Source organism: Bos mutus, chromosome 22 (assembly GCF_027580195.1).
Source record: "Bos mutus isolate GX-2022 chromosome 22, NWIPB_WYAK_1.1, whole genome shotgun sequence".
Taxonomy (NCBI): domain Eukaryota; kingdom Metazoa; phylum Chordata; class Mammalia; order Artiodactyla; family Bovidae; genus Bos; species Bos mutus.
The window spans coordinates 8,146,475-8,173,428 of NC_091638.1; the positions used below are offsets into that span (position 1 = coordinate 8,146,475).

The following is a 26,954-nucleotide window of genomic DNA, read 5'->3' on the forward strand; positions in this document are numbered from 1 at the left end:
GGTGGGAGATCTGAGATCTCCTAAACTGCAGTCAAAAAAAAAATTTGACACAAACAGGAGCTCACTTCAATTTAAAAACTAAAATTTATAAAATATAAACAACAAAATCAAAAAACTTCACACTACATAAACTGCAGACTTACAGCTATTAACAAAATTTCATAAATATTTTGCACTAGAATCCCTTTTTAATATATATACTCTTGGAGTCAAATAGAACAAGATTTATTTCTAGCTCTACTGGTTATTTGTTTACGTAAGATAGGAAACTTCTCTTAGTTCAAAGATTTTCTCGTCTGTAAAATAAGGAGGGATCCGGTCTATACCTCAGATGGCGAGTGAGAGAATAAGTAAAACTGGTAAAAAGCACCTGTGCCAAGACCATAACAAGCATTCAGAAGTGTCAGCACTCTTCCTGACAGACCTGTATATAATGACCTCCAAATTATGTATTATTCAACATACGCAATCAATAATCACCGGGAATCCAAAACAGAGCTTTTCACTGTAAACTCTCAAAAAGAACTTGTTAAACAAATAAATACATTTATCATAGACTGGAATTTGGACAGTGAAACATGAAAGGAGTTAGTATATTTTATTAGTTAGTATAAACACGAAGCATAGCTGTATTATTTTATTCTCTTAGCATTCTCTTAGCATTGTATAAGATGCAAACCATTTACAAGATGCAAAGCTGAGGACCATGTACCCTGACTGCTCTAATACTTTCTACAACATCATTTTGGACTAAAACTTATCTGTTTAAGATTTGTAAATATCTTTAAATATCTTTACTGGATTTTGTTTTCATAAAGTTCCCTGGCAGTCCAGTAGTTAGGACTCCCTGTTTTCACTGCCAAGGGGCCAGGTTCAATCCGCGGTTGGGGAACTAGGATCCTGCAACCTGCATGACCAAGGGTGGTAGTAGCAGGGAGGGGACAGACAAAAAATAACCAAGGCCGGTGGTCAGTGTTAAATTAAATTGTGTTTTGGGGAGGTTTGAACATTTAATTTTTCCATAAAACATCTAGCAACAAAAGAAAATGTAAATATACTAATGAATTACATTAATAGAGTCCATACTCTTTTTGGTACTAGAACTGACCATGGATCCCAATTTTCCTAAAACTTCACTATTACTATAAAAAGATTAAAAATATCTGTAACAATAGTTAATAACCTAAGTGTATCAAAAGAAAAACAGTATCACTCATATCAAGTTACATATATCCAAGGTTACAGGTTACGTTATCAAAAAAAAAAAACCCTCCAAAACATAACTGAATTCAATTTCCTTTCAAGGAAAGGCTTCTAAAATGGTTTGGCTGAGATTTAAGACGGAGTAAAACAAGAAAGTGTTAGTTGCTTAGTCATGTTCGATGTGGAATTCTCCAGGCAAGAATAGTGGACTGGGTAGTCATTCTCTTCTCGAGGGGCTCTTCCCAACCCAGGGATAGACCCCGGGTCTCCTGCATTGCAGGCAGATTCTTCAAGTCAACTCTGGGATTCTTAGTCTAGTAATATATTTCTCTAAGAGCACAAAGATACACTACAGCCTATCTTGTAGAGGTAATTTGTCACACAAATTAGAAATAATTATTTGAGGATAAACTTTCATTTATGTAAAGCAGAGAAGCCCAGTAAATGGATAAAAAATAGGCATTCAATAAATGGTAGCAAAACTGTGATTAAATATTCCTATTACATCACACTGACTCTGAAATAATAACAAGCTCACGTTTCACTAAGAACAATAATGAACACTTAGGGTTTAAAGTGAAAACAACACTAACAGTAAATGCATAGGGGTAAACAAAAAGAGTAAGAGATTAACAGATAAAAAGCTATACACATAAGACTATGTAGTTATGTGGGAAATATATACAAAAAGCACTAGCCAACAAAAACAACTTAATGTAATTAATTTTTAAGGGTATAGAATCATGAAGTAAAGAAAAATTCAGTACTGGGTGAGATTAATCTGAAAAACCCCTACATACTAAAATCAGAAGTAAATCATTAAAAGAGAAAGGAAGGACCCTGGAGAAAAGAAGATTTGAAAAAGAAAAAACAGCATAGCAGAGGCATAAACAAGTTAAGCCAGAACTAACAAGAGTGAGCAAGTTTTTGATTAACAAAAGTGGACACTATTTACTGACGATCACAGATAAATAAGGCTGCTGAGGTGGAGAAGAGTCATACGGGCTGAGAAGACTGAAACTCCAAGGACAGCAAAATCAGAAGTAAGTTTTAAAAACAGGATAGTCCTGGGAGGCAGCAAATGAGGATTCTGGTCCTATTATTTCCACAGTACCTAAATTCCAGCAGTCAGTACATACATCAAACTACATCTGGTTATGTGTGAGAAGTAAGTGAGATATGGAATACCCAGAATTACTCTGAAGTCTGAAATATTGTCTGCAAAACTAACAGGGCAGGGGTCACAAATTCAGATGCCTACAGTCAAGGAGGTGCCAGAAACACCAAAAACGAACCAGATCCAAGAACTGCAGTATTCCAACCTGTGTACTATAACCAAGATTCCAGTTATGAGGAGACAAGAGGAAATGGCAGGAACTTAAGGGCTGGAAAGCCCGTGACCCAAAGAGGAAGCTACAGCAGAGCTTCTATAGATATTAGTATGTGGGAATGCAAAGACGATCAGGGTTGCTGCATTGGCCAATTTTTCAAGACAAGCTGCAAATATGAATTTTTATGTAAAATTTCCTAAATGTTAATTCAAATTACTTTAAGATAAGACATAAGCAAGTAACACATGTTAACATCTATCATAGGATTTTAACCAGGAGATTGACAGTTTCAAAAATCATCTTTTCAGAAGCAATTCATACAAAGATTGAATTGGAACCAGGTATTAGTTTTCATTCCAATCCCAAAGAAAGGCAATGCCAAAGAATGCTCAAACTACTGCACAATTGCACTCATCTCACATGCTAGTAAAGTAATGCTCAAAATTCTCCAAGCCAGGCTTCAGCAATATGTGAACCATGAACTTCCTGATGTTCAAGCTGGTTTTAGAAAGGCAGAGGAACCAGAGATCAAATTGCCAACATCTGCTGGATCATGGAAAAAGCAAGAGAGTTCCAGAAAAACATCTATTTCTGCTTTATTGACTATGCCAAAGCCTTTTGACTGTGTGGATCACAATAAACTGTGGAAAATTCTGAAAGAGATGGGAATACCAGACTACCTGACCTGCCTCTTGAGAAATCTGTGTGCAGGTCAGGAAGCACCAGTTAGAACTGGACATAGAACAACAGACTGGTTCCAAATAGGAAAAGGAGTACATCAAGGCTGTATACTGTCACTCTGTTTATTTAACTTATATGCAGAGTACATCATGAGAAACGCTGGACTGGAAGAAACACAAGCTGGAATCAAGATTGCCGGGAGAAATATCAATAAGCTCAGATATGCAGATGACACCACCCTTATGGCAGAAAGTGAAGAGGAACTCAAAAGCCTCTTGATGAAAGTGAAAGTGGAGAGTGAAAAAGTTGGCTTTAAGCTCAACATTCAGAAAACGAAGATCATGGCATCCGGTCCCACCAGTTCATAGGAAATAGATGGGGAAACAGTGGAAACAGTGTCAGACTTTATTTTTCTGGGCTCCAAAATCACTACAGATGGTGACTGCAGGCATGAAATTAAAAGACGCTTACTCTTTGGAAGGAAAGTTATGACCAACCTAGATAGCATATTCAAAAGCAGAGACATTACTTTGCCAACAAAGGTTTGTCTAGTCAAGGCTATGGTTTTTCCTGTGGTCATGTATGGATGTGAGAGTTGGACTGTGAAGAAGGCTGAGTGCCGAAGAAATGATACTTTTGAACTGTGGTGTTGGAGAAGACTCTTGAGAGTCCCTTGGACTGCAAGGAGATCCAACCAGTCCATTCTGAAGGAGATCAGCCCTGGGATTTCTTTGGAAGGAATGATGCTAAAGCTGAAACTCCAGTACTTTGGCCACCTCATGCGAAGAGTTGACTCATTGGAAAAGACTCTGATGCTGGGAGGGATTGGGGGCAGGAGGAGAAGGGGAAGACTGAGGATGAGATGGCTGGAATGGCATCACTGACTCGATGGACGTGAGTCTGAGTGAACTCCGGGAGTTGGTGATGGACAGGGAGGCCTGGCGTGCTGCGATTCATGGGGTCGCAAAGAGTCGGACACAACTGAGCGACTGATCTGATCTGATTGATTAAAAAGGAAATAATACAGATAGGGACAGTTACTAACATACTTCCGTTGAAAGGAGAGGCAGTAAAAATAAAGGCATATATTGGCAGAATTGAGTGGTATACTGAACATGAAGCTGACAAAAGATAATTTGAAAATAAGGATGATGGTACACTGTGAGGCATTAACTGAATCCATAAAAGAAATCACAAACATCTGAGGCTATCCTTAAATACATTTCTATATAATAGGACCAAATCCACTCACTGAAGCACTCCAGAAGGCACACAAAGGTCACTTCGGTTGAAAAGGCAAGTCAAGCCCAGTCTGCCACCTAACTTCTATACACAAGTGTGACAGCGGCGCAGCACTCTGGACTGCAGACACACCACAAGTGCTGGTCGGAGCACGGCCAGCAGCCCAGGGCCAGTCTACAAACATCTTGTGGTCAAGACAGTGAGTGTTTCTAAAACACGGTTTGGAAACAATATGACCAAAGTAAATTTTACATTTGTTGACTCTCACAATAAAAACTGAGCCTTGTATTTTTTTTCATTTCATTTCACTATAATTTATTTGTACTGTATTTTATAAAATACTGGTCTGCAATAGACTAGCAATGAAAAAACTGGTCCTTCACCACAGATAAGACTGAAAAGTGGTGCTGCAAATTATGTTACAAATTATTAATATGTTACAAAAAAGTAAAAGATACAGTAAAAAAAAATTGAAATAAGAAGTAAAAATCTATTAGATGTATATTCGATAATTTTTTTGCTTTTGTGTTTGTCTCAAAGGAAACATATTTATTTAAATAGGCTTCCAGACCACCTGACCTGCCTCTTGAGAAACCTATATGCAGGTCAGGAAGCAACAGTTAGAACCGGACATAGAACAACAGACTGGTTCCAATTAGGAAAAAGAGTACATCAAGGTTGTATATTGTCACCCTGCTTATTTAATTTACATGCAGAGTACATCATGAGAAACGCTGGGCTGGAAGAAACACAAGCTGGAATCAAGATTGCCAGGAGATTTATCAATCACCTCAGATATGCAGATGACACCACCCTTATGGCAGAAAGTGAAGAGGAACTAAAGAGCCTCTTGATGAAAGTGCAAGAGGAGAGTGAAAAAGTTGGCTTTAAGCTCAACATTCAGAAAACGAAGATCATGGCATCTGGTCCCATCACTTCATGGGAAATAGATGGGGAAACAGTGGAAACAGTGTCAAATTTTATTTTTTTGTGCTCCAAAATCACTGAAGATGGTGACTGCAGCCATGAAATTAAAAGACCTTACTCCTTGGAAGGAAAGTTATGACCAACTTAGATAGTATATTGAAAAGCAAAGATACTACTTTGCCAACAAAGGTCCATCTAGTCAAAGCTATGGTTTTTCCAGTGGTCATGTATGGATGTGAGAGCTGGACTGTGAAGAAAGCTGAGGGCCAAAGAATTGATGCTTCTGAACTGTGGTGTTGGAGAAGACTCTTGAGAGTCCCTTGGACTGCAAGGAGATCCAACCAGTCCATCAGTCCTGGGTGTTCACTGGAAGGACTGATGCTGAAGCTGAAACTCCAATACTTTTGCCACCTCATGCAAACAAAGAGTTGACTGATTGGAAAAGACCCTGATGCTGGGAGGGATTGGGGGCAGGAGGAGAAGGGGACAACAGAGGATGAGATGGCTGGATGGCATCACCGACTCGATGGACATGAGTTTGAGTGAACTCCGGGAGCTGGTAATGGACAGGGAGGCCTGGAGGTGGGCTGTGATTCATGGGGTTGCAAAAAGTCGGACACAACTGAGCAACTGAACTGAACTGAACTGAAAATCTTTCATGTCTCAGCAAATTAAAATATTAAGTAGTAGATCTCTGAATTGTATACAATTACATTTGTGCATTTACAGAGAACTAATTCTGTTAAACAAAAACTATGAAAAAGTCAGTATGTGAAACACTAAAATAATTTGTAAATAAAATGAACTTACCCATTGCTACATAGGACTTAAATCGTGTTGATAATCTGTCCACAAAGGCACTTAAAATTTCCAATCCCATTAATGAGACCTACAGATAGAAAGAAATTTTAATGAATACAAATTACAGATGTATAACAATATGTAACTGTGACATAAAGTTCTTCATCTATTACCACTGAAATATTCAGGGTGAACAGTCATGAGCTTAGGGCATGCTATTCTTAAATGGCCAATAACAATAATAATATGCAAATGCAGGAAGATAGTGATATAGCCTATTTGGCAAAATATTAATAACTGCTGAATTAGGTAAAGGGTACACAGGAGTTCACGGACTATATCTGCAAGTTTCCTGTAATGTTGAAATGTTTCTTAAATGAAACATTTAAGCAAAAACAGCACATTTCATTACAGAGGAATTCCAGCTTCTGTCTAGGATGAAGAAACTGGAAACAATGATCACTCCCACTGTAAACAAGAAAAAGCCAAATAATCTACAAAACCGTAACTATTCTTGAATCCATTTAGAAAGCTATGGTTGTAGAATCATCATCTAGCTTGAAATCTTAAGGAAAGACAGATGCCAAGGAGAGATGAGACATAAGCAGTAGGTCACATGTGGAAGAGGACATAAGATGAAGCCACAGTACAAGTGGGTAAAAAGAATTCAGGTATATTCAACTCCTTGTTAATACCTGAGTGTGGGTTAGCGTGAAAATACAGAAACCTATTAGCGGCAGACACAAGGAGAGTTCACGTCTACTTGCAGGCTTTCTCCACAAACCTCCACTAGACACTCACAATTAAGACTGAGAACAGGGCGGGAGATCAGAGAAAGTCTCTTGGTAGTTACAAGTCTTGGTAGAAACGAGTAGCTACCTCTGCAAGCAAATCACAAACCTTTTCCAGCTCCTTGTCCTATAAGAAACAAAAGTTTGAAGCTACAGATGGAAAGAGAAACACTGTTATCCTCCTGACAGAGGTAAAAACTAACAACTACTAAGAGAAAAGGGAAAAAAAAAAAAGCCTTCTACTTCAAGGGCAGGAGCAGGAAACCACGCTGGGCTCTCGTGGTTAAAGCTCTCCAGGTGAGGAGGGACAGGATTTCTGACAGAGCTTTACCTTAAGGGTCAGGGACAGAGGGTTCCTAAGACTGAAGCTGGGCCAGGAAAACAGAATAGCCCCACTACTCATAAACGAGGCAGCAAGGTAAGAAGAAGCAACCGCAGTTTACCACTGGGGAAAGGAGAAAACCCCTCTCTGAAGTACAAGAAAAAAGAGACAGCCTAAAGTGTATGTAGAGGATTTACAAGCTGGAATCAAGACTGCAAGAAGTATCAACAGCCACAGATATATAGATGATACTACTCTAATGGCAAAAAATAAAGAACTAAAAGAGCCTCTTGATGAGGGTGATAGACAAGAGTGAAAAGTCTGTCTTCAAACTCAACATTCAAAAAACTAAGATCATGGCATCTAGTCCCATCATTTCATGGCAAATAGAAGAGGAAAAAGTGGAAGCAGTGACAGATTTTATTTTCTTGGGCTCCAAAAATCACTGTGGATAGTGACTGCAGCCATGAAATTAAAAGATGCTTGCTCCTTGGAAGAAAAGCTATGACAAACCTAGACAGCATATTAAAAAGCAGAGACACCACTTTGCTGAGAAAGGTCCATCTAGTCAAAGCTATGGTTTGTCCAGTAGTCATGTATGGATGTGAGAGTTGGACCATAAAGAAGGCTGAGCGCTGAAGAATCAATGCTTTCGAATCGTGGTGCTGGAGGAGACTCTGGAGAGTCCCTTGGACTGCAAGGATATCCAACCAGGCAATCCTAAAGGAGATCAACCCTGAATATCTACTGGAACAACAGATGCAGAAGCTGAAGCTCTTGTACTTTGGCCACCTGATGTGAAGAGTCAACTCAATGGAAAAGACCCTGATGCTGGGAAAGACTGAAGGCAAAAGAAGGGGGCAGCAGAGGATGAGATGGTTAGATAGCATCATTGACTGAATGAACATGAATGTGAACAAACTCCAGGAGATAGAGGAGGACAGAGGAGCCTGGCACGCTGCAGTCTATGGGGTCACAAAGAGTCAAACACGACTTAGCAACTGAACAACAACAACAAAGTTGGGGGGTGGGTGCAGAAACAATGAGGACTCAACAATTCCACTCCTAGGTATATACCCAAAGGGATTAAAGCAGGACATAGATGCTTGCATGCCAATGTCATTATACATCATTCATCACAGCCCAAAGGTAGAAAAGCCCAAATGGCCATCAGATTGGTAAATAAACAAAATGTGGTATATGCATGCAATCAAATACAATTTGGCCATAAACAGTAATGACTGATGGGCTTCACGGTGACTCAGACAGTAAAGAATCTGCCTGCAATGCGGGGGACGAGGGTTGGGAAGATCCCCTGGAGGGCATGGCAACCCACTCCAGTATTCCTGCCTGGAGAATCCCTAGGGACAGGGGAGCCTGGCGAGCTACAGTCCATGGAGGTGCAAAGGGTCGGACCTGACTGAGCGACTAGGCACACAGCAGGGTAATGACCAACACAAGCTACAACATGGGCAGACCTTGAAAACATTCTAAGGAGTGAAAAAGCCAGACACGAATGGCTACATGTTGTGTGACTCAACTTCTCAGAAATGTCCAGAACAAACAAATCCAAACAGAGAGAAAGGAGACGAGTAGTGCTTAGGGCTAGTGGAGGTAACAGCTAAATGGTACAGGGGGTTTTTTTGAGGTAATGAAAATGCTCCAAAATCGACTGTGCTGACGGTCATGCATACCTGCAAATACACTAAAAAACAATGAGGTGTGCATCTGAAACAAGGGAACCGTGTAACATGTGAATTACATCAATAAAGCTATTAAAATCTTAACTGGAAGTGCACAGTCACACTCATACACAAAATTTCATAGATGATGAAAGCAATATCTGAAATCAGCAGGAAAAACACACACTCTTAGTAAGAACTCACTTAGGAATCTATCCTGAAGATACACCAGCAAAATTATGAGAAGACACAAAAAGACTAATGCAAGAGACTGGAAACTACCCAAACGTTCATCAGTATGAGACAGATTCAAAAATTATGGTCCATCCACACTACTGAGTACTATGACACTAAAAATAAAACTGAGGGCTACCCAACTTTTGCTTTGCAATGAACTCCAAGATACATTAAGTGAAAAAAGCAAGTTGGAGAGACACATATTTAATATATATTTAAAAATGGGACTACAGGTCGGGGGTGGAAGGGAGGCTCAACAGCAAGGGAATATATGTATACTTAGAGCTGATTCACGTAGTAGAAAGTAACACAATGTGGTAAAGCAATTTTCCTCCAATTAAAAAATTTTAATTAAAAGAAATTTTAAAGGAGGGCTACAAATATTAAGGGATATAGTTATGAATGTTTAAAAAATAACAACAATGGAAAGATAATCAGAAAAAAAAATTTTATGGCTGGGAATAGGGTATAAGTCACAGACAAAGAAAACAGACTACTTTGAATATACCTTCTTTGCAGCAATAACTAATTTCATTGAAAATGAAATAAAATAAGTAAACATAATGGGATGTTAGTCACTCAGTCATGTCCAACTCTTTGAGACCCCATGAACTCTGTAGCCCACCCAGGCTCCTCTATCCACGGAATTCTCCAGCCAAGAATCCTGGAGTGGGTTGCCATTGCTTTCTCTAGGGATCTTCTCGACCCAGGGATCAACCCTAGGTCTCCCACACTGCAGGTAGATTCTTAACCATCTGAGCCACCAGGAAGCCCAAGTAAACTGCAATGTATACTCAATTAACAGCATAACCACACAGAAGACTATTCCAAGTGACTAAAATAAAGCAATTTGACTGTCCCTCTCTAGTGGGATATACCCTAAAGACAAAAACAAAACTCTGCCAAAGAGAAACTGTCAATGTTATTTAGAATTTCTGTTGATAAAAGGAGATATAGATGGAAGATATATAAAAATAGCAAAAACTGCAGTCTTGAATCTGAATATCAGTATGAACTGAAGAAATATTATTCTTTAAAATTAAAAAATCTAGAAACAAAGATCAAATGAGTAACAATAAGTTCCATGAGCACCTACGTTGTAGTTTCCACATACCATTTCCCACAAAAAGGAACCAAGTAGCTGATTCCAGGGCAGGAGCAGGAATATGATCTCATGATACTGGAGAGCAAAGACTACCAAAGATTCTTAGGGTCATCTGATAGAACAGTTTGGATATTAGTAAGAATAATAACTGGGAACTTCCCTGAAGATTCAGTGGTTAAGACTCCACCCTTCCACTGTAGGGGACATGGGTTCAATCCCTGGTTAAGGAACTTGAAATGTATTAGACATATTTAAATGCAAGACTTCGTATGATAATAAAAACTATCTGGCCAACACTGAAGCATGCTAGTTACTTTTACCTCATTATTTTCACAATTAGTAAAGAAAGAAAGAAATTATACAAACTATACAAAAGGAATGAAACAAGGTTCAGAATTTAGAGTTCCAGAATATCACAATCACTGACAGTAATGCCACTTGTAAAGTCTGAACCACCAGCAACCACACACCAGTAGTGGTCTGAATTGGCAGTGGTAACATTTACAGCAACATGGACTGGGGCAGCCATCTGACTAGCATTATGTCTCCCTGGGTAATCAGGCTGGCACATTTATACACTGAAACATTTTATCTCATTGTAACTATATGTAATTTTCCTTTATAGTACAGTGAGAACATACTGGGGATTTTTAAAAATGATGTGTATTGAGTATTATCTATAAACTTTATTTCAGGATTGTAAGGGGGAGCATTAAAAGAGGGTGCTGGCAGCTTCCCTGGCAGTCTAGTGGTTAAGACACCATACTTTCATTGCAGGAGGCATGCGTTTGATCCCTGGTCAGGGAACTAAGATCCCACATGCCACATGGCACAGCCAAAAAAAAAAAAAAAAAAAGGGGGCACTAAATTGGACAGGGTTCACAATCACTACCCTACAGAACTCTCATACACACATACAGGTGACAATGCAAAAGAACAATGTGAATAGTAAAAAGTTAAAAACCTGGATGTTCTTCCAATGTGGCAGGCAAGCGAAAAAGACAAGATCCATATATACAGACAGACTTCAAACAAAAAAAATAGTATACTGTAAGAAATTGATGGTTTATAAGATATACAATCAAGGTTTTGCTAACACTGGAAGGTGGCATCATCCTTCAGATGGTAAAAGAGCTGTGATTTTGTATTACAAGAAAAGACTTGAAATCCTAGCATGTTACTAGCCCAGCACTACACAGTTATAATATAAATGCTATTTAGTGTTCTTCCCATTTTCAGAGTCTACTTATGACATTTACAGACAGACAAAATAAAAAAGAGTAGAGATGACAAGTGATAGGATGTTGAAGAGGTTTACCAAAGTACAGAAAAGGAAAGGAAAATTCTAATGTCCCTTGGTTCAAGTACTCTACCAATTTACCAGGTCTAGGACCTAAGCCAAAATACTGACATCTTTTCTACACAATGAGGAAACAGTACTGGCTTTCTAAGGTCACCTTAAAGATGAAATGAGATAATGGAAACAAAGCACAGAGACAATGCGTGGTACTCACCAAGGGCTCTTTAAATGGTGGTTATCATATTTAACTACATTTTACAAGGAACATTTTACAAGGTTTATTGCTATAACACCATTTTTAAATTTGATTTTTCCAGTGGTCATGTATGGATGTGAGAGTTGGACTGTGAAGAAAAGCTGAGTGCTGAAGAATTGATGCTTTTGAACTGTGGTGTTAGAGAAGACTCTTGAGAGTCCCTTGGACTGCAAGGAGATCCAACCAGCCCATTCTGAAGCAGATCGGTCCTGGATGTTCTTTGGAAGGACTGACGCTGAAGCTGAAACTCCAGTTTCAGCTTTTTGGCCACCTCAAGAGTTGACTCATTGGAAAAAGACTCTGATGCTGGGCGGGATTGGGGGCAGGAGGAGAACAGAACGACAGAGGATGAAATGGCTGGATGGCATCACCGACTCAACGGACATGAGTTCGGGTGAACTTCAGGAGTTAGTGATGGACAGGGAGGCCTGGTGTGCTGTGATTCATGGGGTCGCAAAGAGTCGGACACGACTGAGCAACCGAGCTGAACTGAACTGAAAATCACAGGACGTACCAAAATCAAATGCCAGAGCATATATATTTTATATAATGTACATACCTATCCACACATTTTTAAACCTTCAATTAATGATTTCTCCACTCAGCTGAAGATCCCAACTGCTGGTTTAACATCTCAACTTGGATGTCAAACCACCTTCTCAAACCTAACTTTTTACTTCCTTCACCTGACTGGTTTTCTCAGTCTTCCCCATTTCAGTAAACACTACCCTCTATTAGTGCTTAAGCAATGCAGTGACCCCCAATTCCTCTCTCTCAACCCTCATACTCAATGCCGTTGGCTCTACCATTAAATCACACCCCAATCTCTCACTTCTCAAGTACTGCCACTGTTACCTAACCAGTCTGAGCCACCAACTCTCCGATTCTTTTGCTGCTTTAACTGTCCACTCCTCACAAAGATGGCAACCACTCCAGTACTCTTGCCTAGAAAATTCCATGGACTGAGGAGCCTGGTAGGCTACAGTCCATGGGGTCACAAAGAGCCAGACTCGGCTGAGCAACTACCCTCACTTCACTCACCTCACAAAGCAGCCAAACCTCTAAGTAAAAACCCTCTAATGATTTAGAATAAAATCCTATACAGCTCTTTCTACCTGCCTCCCCAGTTTCACCTCTTTGAACACCTCAACTCACTTAGAAACTCTAGCCACACTGGCCTACTTTATGTTCCTCAGCAGAACTAAGTTCTCTGCATTTGTGGTTTCCTCTGCCCAAAGGCATTCTTCACTCCTATATTTCTTTCCTAAATGTACTCAAATTTCATCTCACTTCCTTTACATCCCAAACAGTCTCATCTTCGCCTCATTCTTTCACATCAGTTGATTCATAAGCACTTATTACATGGAACAAATCTGTATACCCATCTGCCTTCCTCTTTCTAATAGGATCTCCGTGACAGCAGCAATCTCACTCCCCTCAGTGAGGTCTTCACCGACAACTTAAAATTCACACATCTGCATCCTACCCAATGCTTCTATTCCCTTCACTGCTTTTCTCCAAAGCATTTATCATCATCTAAAACAGAAGAGACTCCAGTTATTTATCTTGTTTATTCCTCAGCCCCACGAGAATCCAAGCACACAAAGGCAAGGACTTCTGTCGTTTTTTCATTCTTGTATCCCAGTGCCAAGAAGAATATCTGTACATCGTAGGTCCTCATGTAATAATGTTAGTCGCTCGGTTGTGTCCGACTCTTTGTGACCCCGTGAACTATATATATAGCCCACCATGCTCCTCTGTCCATGGGTCTTCAGGCAAGAATAATGGACTGGGTTACCACCCCCTTCTGTATCTCAAGTGCCCAGAGGAGTGTCTGCACATTGTAGGTCCTTAATTAACACCCAACTGAAGCTGAGTGAATAAGCCTTTCTAGTCTTGTCCATAGGTGGGTTCTCAATATCTGGAAAAATGCTTAGCATTAAGTATACGCACTCAAATTCACTGAAGCAATGAATGTTATTAAAGACACTCAAATTGTGTAGTACTAACAAATCCGAAGAAAAACTATTTTGTTCAGCATAATTTGAAATTTAAGTACACTTCTATTTGTGTGTATATTCAAAAAACTGATACACTTTTTTTCAAAAGATTTCAATAGTCATTGTACCTTCAGTAAAAAATGATGACTCAGCTTGGTAACTCAGTATATAAATTTAAAATAAACTAATTAGAATGCCTTCTCCGGAACAATGTCAGAAAAGGTCTTATAGAATTCAGTAGAAAGGAGAGGAATAATGATTCAGGCAGGAGAGATCCAAGTTGATGAATTCATGTCCTTGAGAAGACAAGAGGGCATGGATACACACGCCTTCAATACCTATATGGAGGAACTGGTAGAAGTGAGAAAGGCTCACTTCCATAACAGAAAAGGCAGAGTTACAGGGGCACAAAAGGAAGTCTGTAGCTGAGGTTATGGGAGTTCTCTCCCGATTTCTGAAACTGTCTCAGGCTACAGTGTCTACCGAGGAGCATGGGGAGAGGAGCATGGGGAGAACGTATAGTAGAGATAAGAACTTGAGTCAGGTCCCTGATGGATCTAACTCTGAAGGACCAGTTAAAGGAAAAACAAAGCAATGAGTAGAAGTTCTGGGCAGAGACATCAAAGAAAAAGCAGGATACTGTGGAATCACAGAAGCCAAGAATATGTTTCAGGAGATGGGACTGCTCAACTGTCATTCACTGATGGCACCTCTGAGGAGTGCCGATTCAACCACAGGCAGCATAGGGGTGACATAAGCGTTACCAAAGAGCCAACTTTCTACAGCAGCCTCGGCTACCACACAAAAGCAACTATCTTAAGTGCGTATGCCCTTCCTACAGTGCAAGTAAATTTAGGTCGTGTCTTCCAAAGAAACAAGACTAATCCTCTAAACAGTAATGGTGTATCCTTAAACATTAACTTTTCTCAAAGTTTTCAAAAGTAATACAGAAGCAGTATATAATGGAACACTGAGGTGGTTAATTCTCAAACTGTTTATTATCCTTGTAAAAAGTCAAACCCTTCCAAAACTCTTAAGTTTCATCATTAAATCTGCATAATAATTTTAGAGTTTCCCTTTCTTCTCTATGATGATATTGATTTCAAAGTACAGCCTATTCGCTGTTATAAGTATCTGTTACTAAGAAGAATCACTTCAACCACACGATGCTCGGACCAGCATTTTAAAGCAACACTGCCACCAGAAGACTAGAAAGCAAAGTTACTGCTAAAAACCACAGTACAGGCTGATTACAAAAAGTTTACCTGGTTTCCCAACGTGGCTACATTACAACCTGCCTACTACCGGCTCTTCTGAAACACTCATTCCTTCTTGTACCTCATCTTTTTATTTTTTGCCAGTATCAGCTAACCTGCCATGCCACGGTTTCAAATCCGAGTCAGTCCTTAACTACGGCAAAACAAAATGACACAGAGCGTTCAACTGCTTTGCGTCGACTATAAACGAAAAGCAAATAAATAATGCCATGAAGTCAGACTCTTCACTAGATTTAACGGTAAACTTAATCAGGCACCTTATTACGCTCTAAAGATGCTTTAGACACGAAAAGCACAACCTTTCAGAAACAGAAAATATTATACAAGAAAAAAGAAACCAGGCGATTAAGTAGGATAAAAATACTAATTCAAAAGGATTAACTTGACATCTCTTTTGAACTTAAAATCTGAATCTTCCTGTCCTACGTCTTACCCTGGGTAGTGTTACACAGGTACGTACGAATGTATAATAAAGGGTCTGCTACACTTTTACGCATGTAAATGATCACTAATTGTTTAAAATAGGTGTTGAAACATAATGCCCTAGTGTCAAGGAACTCCACACGGTGTCACGGAATCACTGAATTTGCCACTGCTCACAATCGTGGAAAAAGTTGGTCTTGGTGGGAAGGTGGGCTCCCGCTAGCTTTCGGAGAGGCAGGCTCGCCGCTGGGGGCAAGTCCAGAGGTGCCCGGGGCCGCCCGGGGGCCCACCCGGCCGTCCGAGCACGTCCGGGATTAAAGGGCCGGCGGGAGAGGGCGTGCCCCGCCAGGCCGCGCAGCCGCCGCTTACCCGGTAGTTGCTCGAGCCCACCCAGCCGGTGAGAGCGTCGACCGTCTTGCTCAGACGGGCCAGGTCCTCCTCCAGATCCGGGATGGCGCCCGGTGCGCCGAGGTAGAGCAGCAGCTCCTGTCCGACCTGCAGGCGGCCGCCGACGTCCTTCTGCTGCACCTGGGCGCTGAAGTACTCCATGCTGCGGGGCTCCATGGCCGCGGCCGCCCGCCCGCCCGCCCGCTCGTGAGGGGCCAACTTTCGCCGAGCGCCGCCCAGCCGCCAGAGCGGGGCCCCGCGGGAACGGGCGGGACGCGCTCGGTCCGGCCGAGGCGCGGCTCGCGGGCCGCGGCGGGCGGCGGGAGCAGCGCCAGACACCCAGCGGCCCCCCAAACTAGTCAAACTCGGCGCCCCCCGCGCCCCAACCCGCTTCAGAGGCCGCGGCCGCAGGCGACGTCAGCGCGCGCGTGACGTCAGCGCGACGCCGGCGAGCGAGCGCCCGCCCGCCTGCCCGCTGGTCCTCACACAAGGTTAGCGGAGGCGGCGGCCGCAGCGGGAGCTGCTGGGGGTCGTGGAGCCTCTGGGGAAGTTGTGGTCGGTCTGGGTTGGCACCCCCAGGAAGCCGACAGTTCTCTGCCAGCCGCCACCTCAGCACTCAGCCGTCGCCTTGTAAAATCTTAGGCCCTTTCACGTTTTCCTACACTTTAAATCAATACTTGGGAAAGTTTCTTTGACTTGGAATTCCCCTTCCCTAACTCCACTGCCAGATTTGTGGGGGTTTTTTAGGCTTTGGGCGTTTGGGTTTGTTGGTCGTGGTCTTATTGTTTTTTTGTTGGTTTGTTTGGGATTTTTTGTTTTTTGTTTTTGTAGAATACACTTTCTTGTACAAAAAAAATGTTAATAATGACCCCTGCTTCCAGCCACCGCCACTTGTTGGGTTGCCATTTGATTATCCTTTACAAAAAAAAAAAAAAAAGGTTTAATTTACACAGACTAAAATGCACAGATTTTAAGTGGTCCGTGCGTTTTGGCAAAGGTATTCAAAGTGTGAATAACCACCATCCTAGGAACGATAGAGCCTTGCCAGGAAATACTAATCAGATTTCTATCACCGTAGCGTAGGTTTCCATATTACTTAATTTCACATGACTTCATAGAGTCTGTGCTTTTACTGAGTTGGGCGTTTTCCTTTAGGATGTTTTGAGGTTGATCCAGTGCTGTTGGTGTGTCAGTAGTCCCTTTTTATTGCTGAGTAGGAGTCCTTATATGGAAGCACCACAGTTTGTCACCCCATCACCTGTTTATAGACATTTGCACTGTTTCATTTTTCAGATTTCCGGCTGTAACCAGCCATAACCGCTAGTGTACAAGTCATTGTGCAGAGACACGGTTTCATTTCTCTTTGGTAAATACCAAGTACTAGAATTACTAGGTCTGTGTGATAAGTGTATGTTTAACTGTAGAAGAAACTGCTGAACTGTTTTCCAAAATGTCTGTACCATACTAAACTCCCATCAGCAGTGCTCAGAAGTACAGTTGCTCCACATTCTCCACAATATTTAGTATGGTTGGGGTGATTAATTTTATCCATGATGTTGTTCAATCGCTCAGTTGTATCCAACTATTTTTGACCTAGACCACAGCATGCCAGGTTTCCCTGTCCTTCACTAGCTCCCAGAGTTTGCTCAAACTCATGTCCATTGAATTGGGGATGCAATTCAAGCATTTCATCCTCTATTGCCCCCTTTTCTGCTCCTGCCCTGAATCTTTCCCAGGATCAGGGTCATTTCAAATCAGTCAGCCCTTTGAATCAGGTGGCCAACGTATGGAAGTCATGTTAGTGGGTGTAAACTGTTCTAGAATACATTCTAAGTGGACATGTTATTTACCTTCCTGCTAATTATTTCCAGCCACAATTTAATAATTTTAAATATCTGTCTTCTGTTACACAGAAACTCCAAGATCACTCGTGTTTTCCCTAGGATGGTGCTAGACAAATAATGGGTGCTCAATCAATTTAAGCTGAATAAGTGAATGAATTTAATGAAATGCTCACATTAACAAAATAAGAACAAAATAATAATACACTCTCCAAATCCAAAGAAACCTTTTCTGTGTTTACTCTGAGGTTTTTTTTTTCCCCTATATTACTCTGTTTCTCTTTGTATCATGATGTAAAGTTTCTTCCATCGTTAATTAGCTGTAATTTCCATGCAGTTGGGCCTAAATCAACTACTATAATAACTGTTCCTTGCTGTCTAGAGGTTCCTTTCCTAAGGGTTGTTGTGATGGTGTTCATTCGCTAAGTTGTGTCCGACTCTTTGTGACCGTATGAACTGCACCATGCCAGGCTTCCCTGTCCTTCACTGTCTCCCAGAGTTTGTCAAATTCATGTACATTCGGTAATGCTATGTAACCATCTCATCCTCTGCCACACCCTTCTCCTGCTCTCAACCTTTCCCAGTATCAGGGGTCTTTTCAAGTGAGTCAGCTCTTCACATCAGGTGGCCAAAGGATTATACCTTCAGCTGCAGCGTCAGGCCTTCCAATGAGTATTCAGGGTTGATTTCTTTTGAGATTGCCTTGTTTGATCTCCTTGCAGTTCTAAGGACTTTCAGGAGTCTTCTCTAGTACCACAGTTCGAAAGCATCAATTCTTTGGCACTCAGCCTTTTTTATGGTTCATTTCTCACATCCATACATGACTACGGGAAAAACCATAGCTTTGACTATACTGACCTTTGTCAGCAAAGTGATATCTCTGCTTTTTAATATACTGTCTTAAGTTTGTCATAGCTTTCCTTCCAAGGAGCAAGCGTCTTTTAATTTCATGGATGCAATCTCTGTCTGTAGGAAATTTTGGAGCCCAGGAAAATATAATCTGTCACTGCTTCCACTTTTTCCCCTTCTATTTGCCAAGAAGTGATGGGACCAGATATCATGACCTTAGTTTTTGGAATGTTGAGTTTTAAGCCAGTTTTTTCACTATCTTCTTTCATCCTCATCAAAAGGCTTTTTAGTTCCTCTTCACTTTCTGCCATTAGAGTGGTATCATACATCCACATATCTGAGGGGTTGATATTTCTCCAAGCAGTCTTGATTCCAGCTTGTGACTCAGCCAGCCCAGTATTTCGCATGATGTACACTGCATATTAGTTAAATAAACAGGGTGACAATATGTACAGCCTTATCGTACTCCTTTCCCAATTTTGAACCAGTCAGTTCCATGTAAGGTTCAAACTGTTCCTTCTTGACCCACATACAGGTTTCTCAGCAGACAGGTAAAGTGGTCTGGGATTCCCATATCTTTAAGAATTTTCCACATTTATTGTGACTACACAGTCAAAGGCTTTAACATAGTCAATAAAACAGAAATCAGTGTTTTTCTGGAATTCCCTCACTTTCTTTCAGTTCATTTCAGTTCAGTTGCTGGGTCATGTCTGATTTTTTGGATTACAGCATACCAGGCTTCCCTGTCTATCACCAACTCCCAGAGCTTACTCAAACTCGTGTCCATTGAGTTAGTGATGCCATCCAACCATCTCATCCTCTGTTGTCCCCTTCTTCCGCCTTCAGTCTTTCCCAGCATCAGGGTCTTTTCCAATGAGTCAGTTCTTCGCATCTGGTGACCAAAGTATTGGAGCTGCAGCTTCAGCATTAGTCCTTCCAGTGAATATTCAGGACTGATTTCCTTTAGGACTGACTCCTTGCTGTCCAAGGGACTCTCAAGAGTCTTCTCCAGCACCACAGTTCAAAAGCAATAATTCTTCAGTGCTCAGCTTTCTTTATGGTCCAACTCTCACATCGATCCATGACTACTGGAAAAACCATAGCTTTGACTAGACGGACCTTTGTCAGTAATGTCTATGCTTTTAATATGCTGTCTAGGTTTGTCATAGCTTTTCTTCCAAAGAGCAAGTGTCTTTTAATTTCATGGCTACAGTCACCATCTGCAGTGATTTTGGAGCCCAAGAAAATACAATCTCTCACTGTTTTCATTGTTTCATCATCTATTTGCCATGAAGTGATGTGGCCAGTGTCATGATCTTCCTTTTTGGAGTGTTGAGTTTAAGCCAACTTTTTCACTCTGCTCTTTCACTTTCATCTAGGCTCTTTAGTTCTTCTTCACTTTCTGCCGTAAGGGTGGTGTCATCTGCATATCTGAGATTATTGATATTTCTCCCCACAGTCTTGATTCCAGCTTGTGCTTCATCCAGCTTGTCATTTGTATGCATGATGTACTCTGCATACAAGTTAAATAAGCAGGGTGACAATATACAGCCTTGACGTACTCCTTTCCCAATTTGGAACCAGTCTGTTTTTCCGTGTCTAGTTGTAACTGTTGCTTCTTGACCTGCATACACATTTCTCAGGAAGCAGGTAAGGTGGTCTAGTATTCCCGTCTCTTGAAGAATTTTCCACAGTTTGTTGTGATTCACACAGTCAAAGGCTTTGGCATAATCAATAAAGCAGAAATAGATGTTTTTCTGGAACTCTCTTGCTTTTTCAGTGATCCAGCAGATGTTGGCAATTTGATCTCTGGTTCCTCTGCCTTTTCTAAAACCAGCTTGAACATCTGGGAGTTCACAGTTCACGTATTGCTGAAGCCTGGCTTGGAGAATTTTGAGCATTACTTTACTAGCATGTGAGATGAGTGCAATTGTGCGGTAGTTTGAACATTCTTTGGCATTGCCTTTCTTTGAGATTGGAATGAAAACTGACCTTTTCCAGTCCTGTGGCCACTGCTGAGTTTTCCAAATTTGCTGACATATTGAGTGCAGCACTTTCACAGCATTATCTTTTAGGATTCTAAATAGCTCAACTGGAATTCCATCAACTCCTCTAGCTTTGTTCATAGTGATGCTTCCTAAGGCCCACTTGACTTCGCATTCCAGGATGTCTGACTCTAAGTGAGTGATCACACCATCGTGATTATCTGGGTTGTGAAGATCTTTTTTGTACAGTTCTTCTGTGTATTCTTGCCACCTCTTCTTGATATCTTCTGCTTCTGTTAGGCCCATACCATTTCTGTCCTTTATTGAGCACATCTTTGCATGAAATGTTCCCTTGGTATCTCTAATTTTCTTGAAGAGGTATCTAGTCTTTCCCATTCTGTTGTTTTTCTCTACTCTCTTCTTTGTTCATTTAAGAAGGCCTTCTTATCTCTCCTTGCTATTCTCTAGAACTCTGCATTCAGTTCGGTTTATCTTTCCTTTTCTTCCTTGCTTTTTGCTTCTCTTCTTTCCTCAGCTATTTGTACAGCCATAAGGGTTACAGAAGAATATAAAAAGAGGGTCCAATCCACAGAAGTTTATGTTCTGTTAATAATTACCAGTGACCAGGTGCAGTATGTTGTATAGAAAACAAAAAAATATGTAGGAGCTGTGGATTCCAGTTTCAGCCCTATTTGTCCCTGTGACTAAAAGTGACTGAATTTGTATAGCTCAAGGTCTTTGGGTTATAAGATAACTAAGTAGTCTTCATGTTATAAGACAACATGCGTATAGTGTCTGAGTAGGGCTTCCCACGTGGCTCAGTGATAATGAATCTGCCAGCCAGTGCAGGAGATGCAGGAGACCCTGGTTCAATCCCTGGGTAAAGAAGATCCCCTGGAGAAGGCAATGGCAAAGCCGTTCCAGTGTTCTTGCCTGGGAAATCCCATGGACAGAGGAGCCTGGTAGGCTACAGTCCATGGGGTCGCAAAAGATTTGGACATGACTAAGTGACTAAAGCAACAACAGCAAGTATTTGAGTAACTCTGCAACTACCTATGCAATGTCTAGTTAACACTGGCTACCATTACCTGTGTATATCCTCTGTATGTTTCATTAATTCATCAACAGATATCTTCTGAGAGCTTGTTATGCTATGCACTGTACCATAGGCCACAGATGCAAAGTTCATTTAGATATGATCTCTGCCCACAACATACCTATGTAGAGACAAGAAAGTCAACATGTCTAGGATGCAAGGATCGGGTAAGCAGAGGGTTTCTGGAAGCCTGGGTGAGAGTCCCTCCTTGTCTAGCTGGCACAGAGAACAGAGGTGGGAGAGTTGTAAATTTGGAAGGTTTCCTTGAAGAGGTTTATATATAGAGGTTTGAGACTATATAGGATTTGGCAGAGGTTTGAGAATATATAGGATTTAACTAATTAAAGAAGCAGTTCTTTCATAAAATCCAGCAGCCCCATTCCTGGGCATATTTACTAAACAAAACCATAATTCAAGAAGTTCAAAAAAGAGGGAATATATGTATATATATATAACGGATTCATTTTTCTGTATAGTAGAAACTAACACAACATTGTAAAGCAACTATACTCTGATAAAAATTAGTTTAAAATAAACCATAATCAGAACAGATACATAAATCTGCTGTGTTCATAGGAGCACTATTTACAATAGCCAAGGCATGGAAAGAACCTAAATGTCCATCAACAAATGAACAGATAAAGAAGATGTGGTACATATATACAATGGAATATTTCTCAACTATAAAAAGAATGAAATAATGCCATTTGCAGCAATATGGATGGACCTAAACATGATCAAGTGAAGTAAGTCAGAAAGAGGAATACAAACACCATATGATCACTTATATGTGGAATCTAAAATACGACACAGACGAACATACCTACAAGACAAAAACAGGCTTACAGAGGACAGGCTCGTGTTTGCTCTGGGACAGGAAAGGGTGGAGGAAAGAAGGACTGAGAGTTTGGGATTCGCAAATGCAAACTGTTACATATAGGGTGGTTGAACAACAAAGTCCTATTGTATAGCACAGGGAACTATATTTAACATCCTGTGGTAAACCACAGTGGGAAAATAATATGAAAAAGAATATGCGTGTGTGCTAAGTAAACAGCAACACTGCATAGGAACGTGGAATGTCAGGTCCATGAATCAAGGCAAATTGGAAGTGGTCAAACAGGAGATGGCAAGAGTGAACATTTTAGGGTCAACATTTTAGGGATCAGCGAACTAGAATGGACTGGAATGGGTGAATTTAACTCAGATGACCATTATATCTAGTACTGCGGGCAATATCCCTTAAGAGAAACAGAGTAGCCATTATAGTCAACAAAAGAGTCCAAAATGCAGTACTTGAATGTAATCTCAAAAATGACAGAATGATCTCTGTTCGTTTCCAAGGGAAACCATTCAGTATCACCGTAATCCAAGTCTATGCCCCAACCAGTAATGCTGAAGAAGCTGAAGTTGAATGGTTCTATCCTTCTAGAACTAACACCCAAAACAGATGTCCTTTTCATTATACTGGACTGGAATGCAAAAGTAGGAAGTCAAGAAACACCTGGAGTAACAGACAAATTTGGCCTTGGAATACGGAATGAAGCAGGGCAAAGACTAATAGTTTTGCCAAGAAAATGCACTGGTCATAGCAAACACCCTCTTCCAACAACACAAGAGAAGACTCTACACATGGACATCACCAGATGGTCAACACCGAAATCAGATTGATTATATTCTTTGCAGCCAAAGATGGAGAAGCTCTATACAGTCAACCAAAACAAGACCAGGAGCTGACTGTGGCTCAGATCATGAACTCCTTATTGCCAAATTCAGACTTAAATTGAAGAAAGTAGGGAAAACCACTAGACCATTCAGGTATGACCTAAATCAAGCCCCTAAAATAGATTTAAGGGACTAGTTCTGATAGACAGATTGCCTGATGAATTATGGATGGTGGTTCGTGACATTGTACAGGAGACAGGTATAAAGACCATCCCCAAGAAAAAGATATGCAAAAAAGCAAAATGGCTGTCTGAAGAGGCCTTACAAATAGCCGTGAAAAGAAGAGAAGAGAAAAGCAAAGGAGAAAAGGAAAGATACACCCATTTGAATGCAGAGTGCCAAAGGATAGCAAGGAGAGAGAAGAAAGCCTTCCTCAGTGACCAATGCAAAGAAATAGAGGAAAACAACAGAATGGGAAAGACTAGAGATCTCTTCAAGAAAATTAGAGATACCAAGGGAACATTTCATGCAAAGATGGGCTCGATAAAGGATAGAAATGGTATGGACCTAACAGAAGCAGAAGATATTAAGAAGAGATGGCAAGAATACACAGACGAACTATATAAAAAGACCTTCATGACCCAGATAATCACAATGGTGTGATCACTCACCTAGAGTCAGACATCCTGGAATGTAAAGTCAAGTGGGCCTTAGGAAGCATCACTACAAACAAAGCTAGTGGAGTTGATGGAATTCCAGTTGAGCTATTTCAAATCCCAAAAGATGATGCTATGAAAGTGCTGCACTCAATATGCCAGCAAATTTGGAAAACTCAGCAGTGGCCACAGGACTGGAAAAGGTCAGTTCTCATTCCAATCCCAAAGAAAGGCAATGCCAAAGAATGTTCAAACTACCGCACAATTGCACTCATCTCACACACTAGTAAAGTAATGCTCAAAATTCTCCAAGCCAGGCTTCAGCAATACGTGAACCGTGAACTCCCAGATGTTCAAGCTGGTTTTAGAAAAGGCAGAGGAACTAGAGATCAAATTGCCAACATCCGTTGGATCATGGAAAAAGCAAGAGAGTTCCAGAAAAACATCTATTTCTGCTTTATTGATTATGCCAAAGCCTTTGATGGTGTGAATCACAACAAACTGTGGAAAATTCTTCAAGAGATGGGAATACCAGATCACCTGACCTGCCTGTTGAGAAATCTGTATGCAGGTCAGGAAGCAACATTTACAACTGGACATGAAACAACAGACTGGTTACAAATCAGAAAAGGAGTACATCAAGGTTGTATATTGTCACCCTGCTTATTTAACTTCTATAAAGAGTACATCATGAGAAATGCTGGGCTGGTGGAAGCACAAGCCATAATCAAGATTGCTGGGAGAAATATCAATAACCTCAGATATGCAGATGATACCACCCTTATGGCACAAAGCGAAGAAGAACTAAAGAGCCTCTTGAGGAAAGTGAAAAAGTAAAGAGTAAAAAAGTTAGCTTAAAGCTCAAGATCGAGAAAACTAAGATCATGGCATCTGGTCCCATCACTTCATGGCAAATAGATGGGGAAACAGGGGAAACAGTGGAAACAATGGCAGACTTTATTTTTGGGGGGCTCCAAAATCACTGCAGATGGTGATTGTAGCCATGAAAGTTAAAGACACTTACTCCTTGGAAGGAAAGTTATGACCAACCTAGACAGCATATTAAAAAACCAGAGACATTTCTTTGCCAACAAAGGTCTGTCTAGTCAATGCTATGGTTTTTCCAGGAGTCATGTATGAATGTGAGAGTTGGACTGTGAAGAAAGCTGAGTGCTGAAGAATCGATGCTTTTGAACTGTTGTCTTGGAGAAGACTCTTGAGAGTCCCTTGGACTACAAGGAGATTCAACCAGTCCATCATAAAGGAAATCAATTCTGAATATTCATTGGAAGGACTGATGCTGAATCTGAAACTCCAGTACTTTGGCCACCTGATGGGAAGAACTGACTCATTTGAAAAGACCCTGATGCTGGGAAAGATTAAAGGTGGGAGGGAAAGGGGACAACAGAGGATGAGATGGGTGGATGGCATCACCAACTCAATGGGTTTGAGTAAACTCCAGGAGTTGGTGATGGACACGGAGGCCTGTTGTGCTGCAGTCCATGGGGTTGCAAAGAGTCGGACATGACTGAGCAACTGAACTGAACTAACTTTTTTCTGTCGTGTGTTACTCTTTTCGATCCTATGGACTGTAGCCCTCCAGGCTCCTCTGTCCATGGGTATTTCCAAGGAAGAATACTGGACTGGGTTGCCATGCTCTCCTGCAGAAGATCTTCCAGACCCAGGGATTGAACCTGCATCTCTTAGGTCTCCTGCATTGTCAGCAGGATATATATATATATATATATAGCTAAGACACCTTGTTATACAGCAGAAATTAAACAACATTGTAAATCAAGTATACTCCCAAAAAAGTTTTTTTTTAAAAAGTGGGGTGTTTTGAGGAATAACCTGTTTATCTATAAGATGTAGACTTGACTATTTAAATTTAACATTTGTTATTATCATTACATACCTCCTACAAAATCTACTTATTTCTCTATATCACTGTTGTCTGTCCTCTGTTGAACATCCGTAGAACAGAAAGTTCTCAAACCTCCTAGTTCAGCACTTTATCTCAGTCATTTTTCACACACCCATAGACCAAAAGAAACACCTAACAATTACCATCTACTTAATACTAAGATCCAAACAACTTAATGAGTATTCACGTCCTAACATCTTGGTAGACATATGAAAAATAATACACATAAACTGAAGGAAGTGCATTTTCATTTCGTTCTTAAATAACACACTAATAAAGTGTCTATACCTGTGGATACACTGCACAACTTCTAAAACCTTGAAATCAGACTGGACATGGCCATCTGCATCCTGTGGTCCACTGATTTTCGTGTAGCACTTGCTTTTTATCACAGCAACCACAGAAAACAAAGCCTTGTAAAAATAAGATATCAGTGCAAAAAATGTACCACAATCTAATGTTGGAACTTTGAACTCCTTGGAGCTGGTAGTTCACTCTATGACTGACGTATGCCAAATATCGGAGAAGGCAATGGCACCCCACTCCAGTACTCTTGGCTGGAGAGTCCCATGGATGGAGGAGGCTGGTAGGCTGCAGTCCATGGGGTCGCTGGGAGTCGGACACGACTGAGCGACTTCACTTTCCCTTTTCACTTTCATACATTGGAGAAGGAAATGGCAACCCACTCCAGTGTTCTTGCCTGGAGAATCCCAGGGATGGGGGAGCCTGGTGGGCTGCCGTATCTAGGGTTGCACAGATTCGGACACGACTGAAGTAACTTAGCATAGCATAGCATAGCATGCCAAATATCACTGTTGCCCTTTAAAGTTAAATTATTTTGGAATGCTCTTTCTTTTATTTTTATTTTTTTTCAGCCACTCTGCACCAGCAGGCGGAAACCTACTTTCCTGACCTGGGATCGAAGCCATGTCCCCTGCACTGGAAGCATGGGAGTCTTAACCACTGGACCACC

The 26,954-nt window shown here is 40.9% G+C and overlaps 1 protein-coding gene across 10 annotated transcripts in view; it reads right to left on the reverse strand.

Annotated features, from left to right (window-relative positions):
- Positions 1–16,367, reverse strand: part of CLASP2 (cytoplasmic linker associated protein 2) — a 174,508-nt gene extending 158,141 nt beyond the window's left edge. For 9 of the 10 annotated variants that reach the window (XM_070359942.1, XM_070359939.1, XM_070359950.1 and 6 more), the window contains exons 1-2: positions 15,948–16,367; positions 6,195–6,273 (exon numbers count right to left, since the gene is read on the reverse strand). In XM_070359942.1, the coding sequence (XP_070216043.1) occupies positions 6,195–6,273; positions 15,948–16,142 (274 nt within the window). In that variant the 5' untranslated portion in view covers positions 16,143–16,367. The remainder of the gene's footprint in view (positions 1–6,194; positions 6,274–15,947) is intronic. The other variant, XM_070359944.1, reaches the window with a different exon arrangement.
- Positions 16,368–26,954: the final 10,587 nt, after the last annotated feature.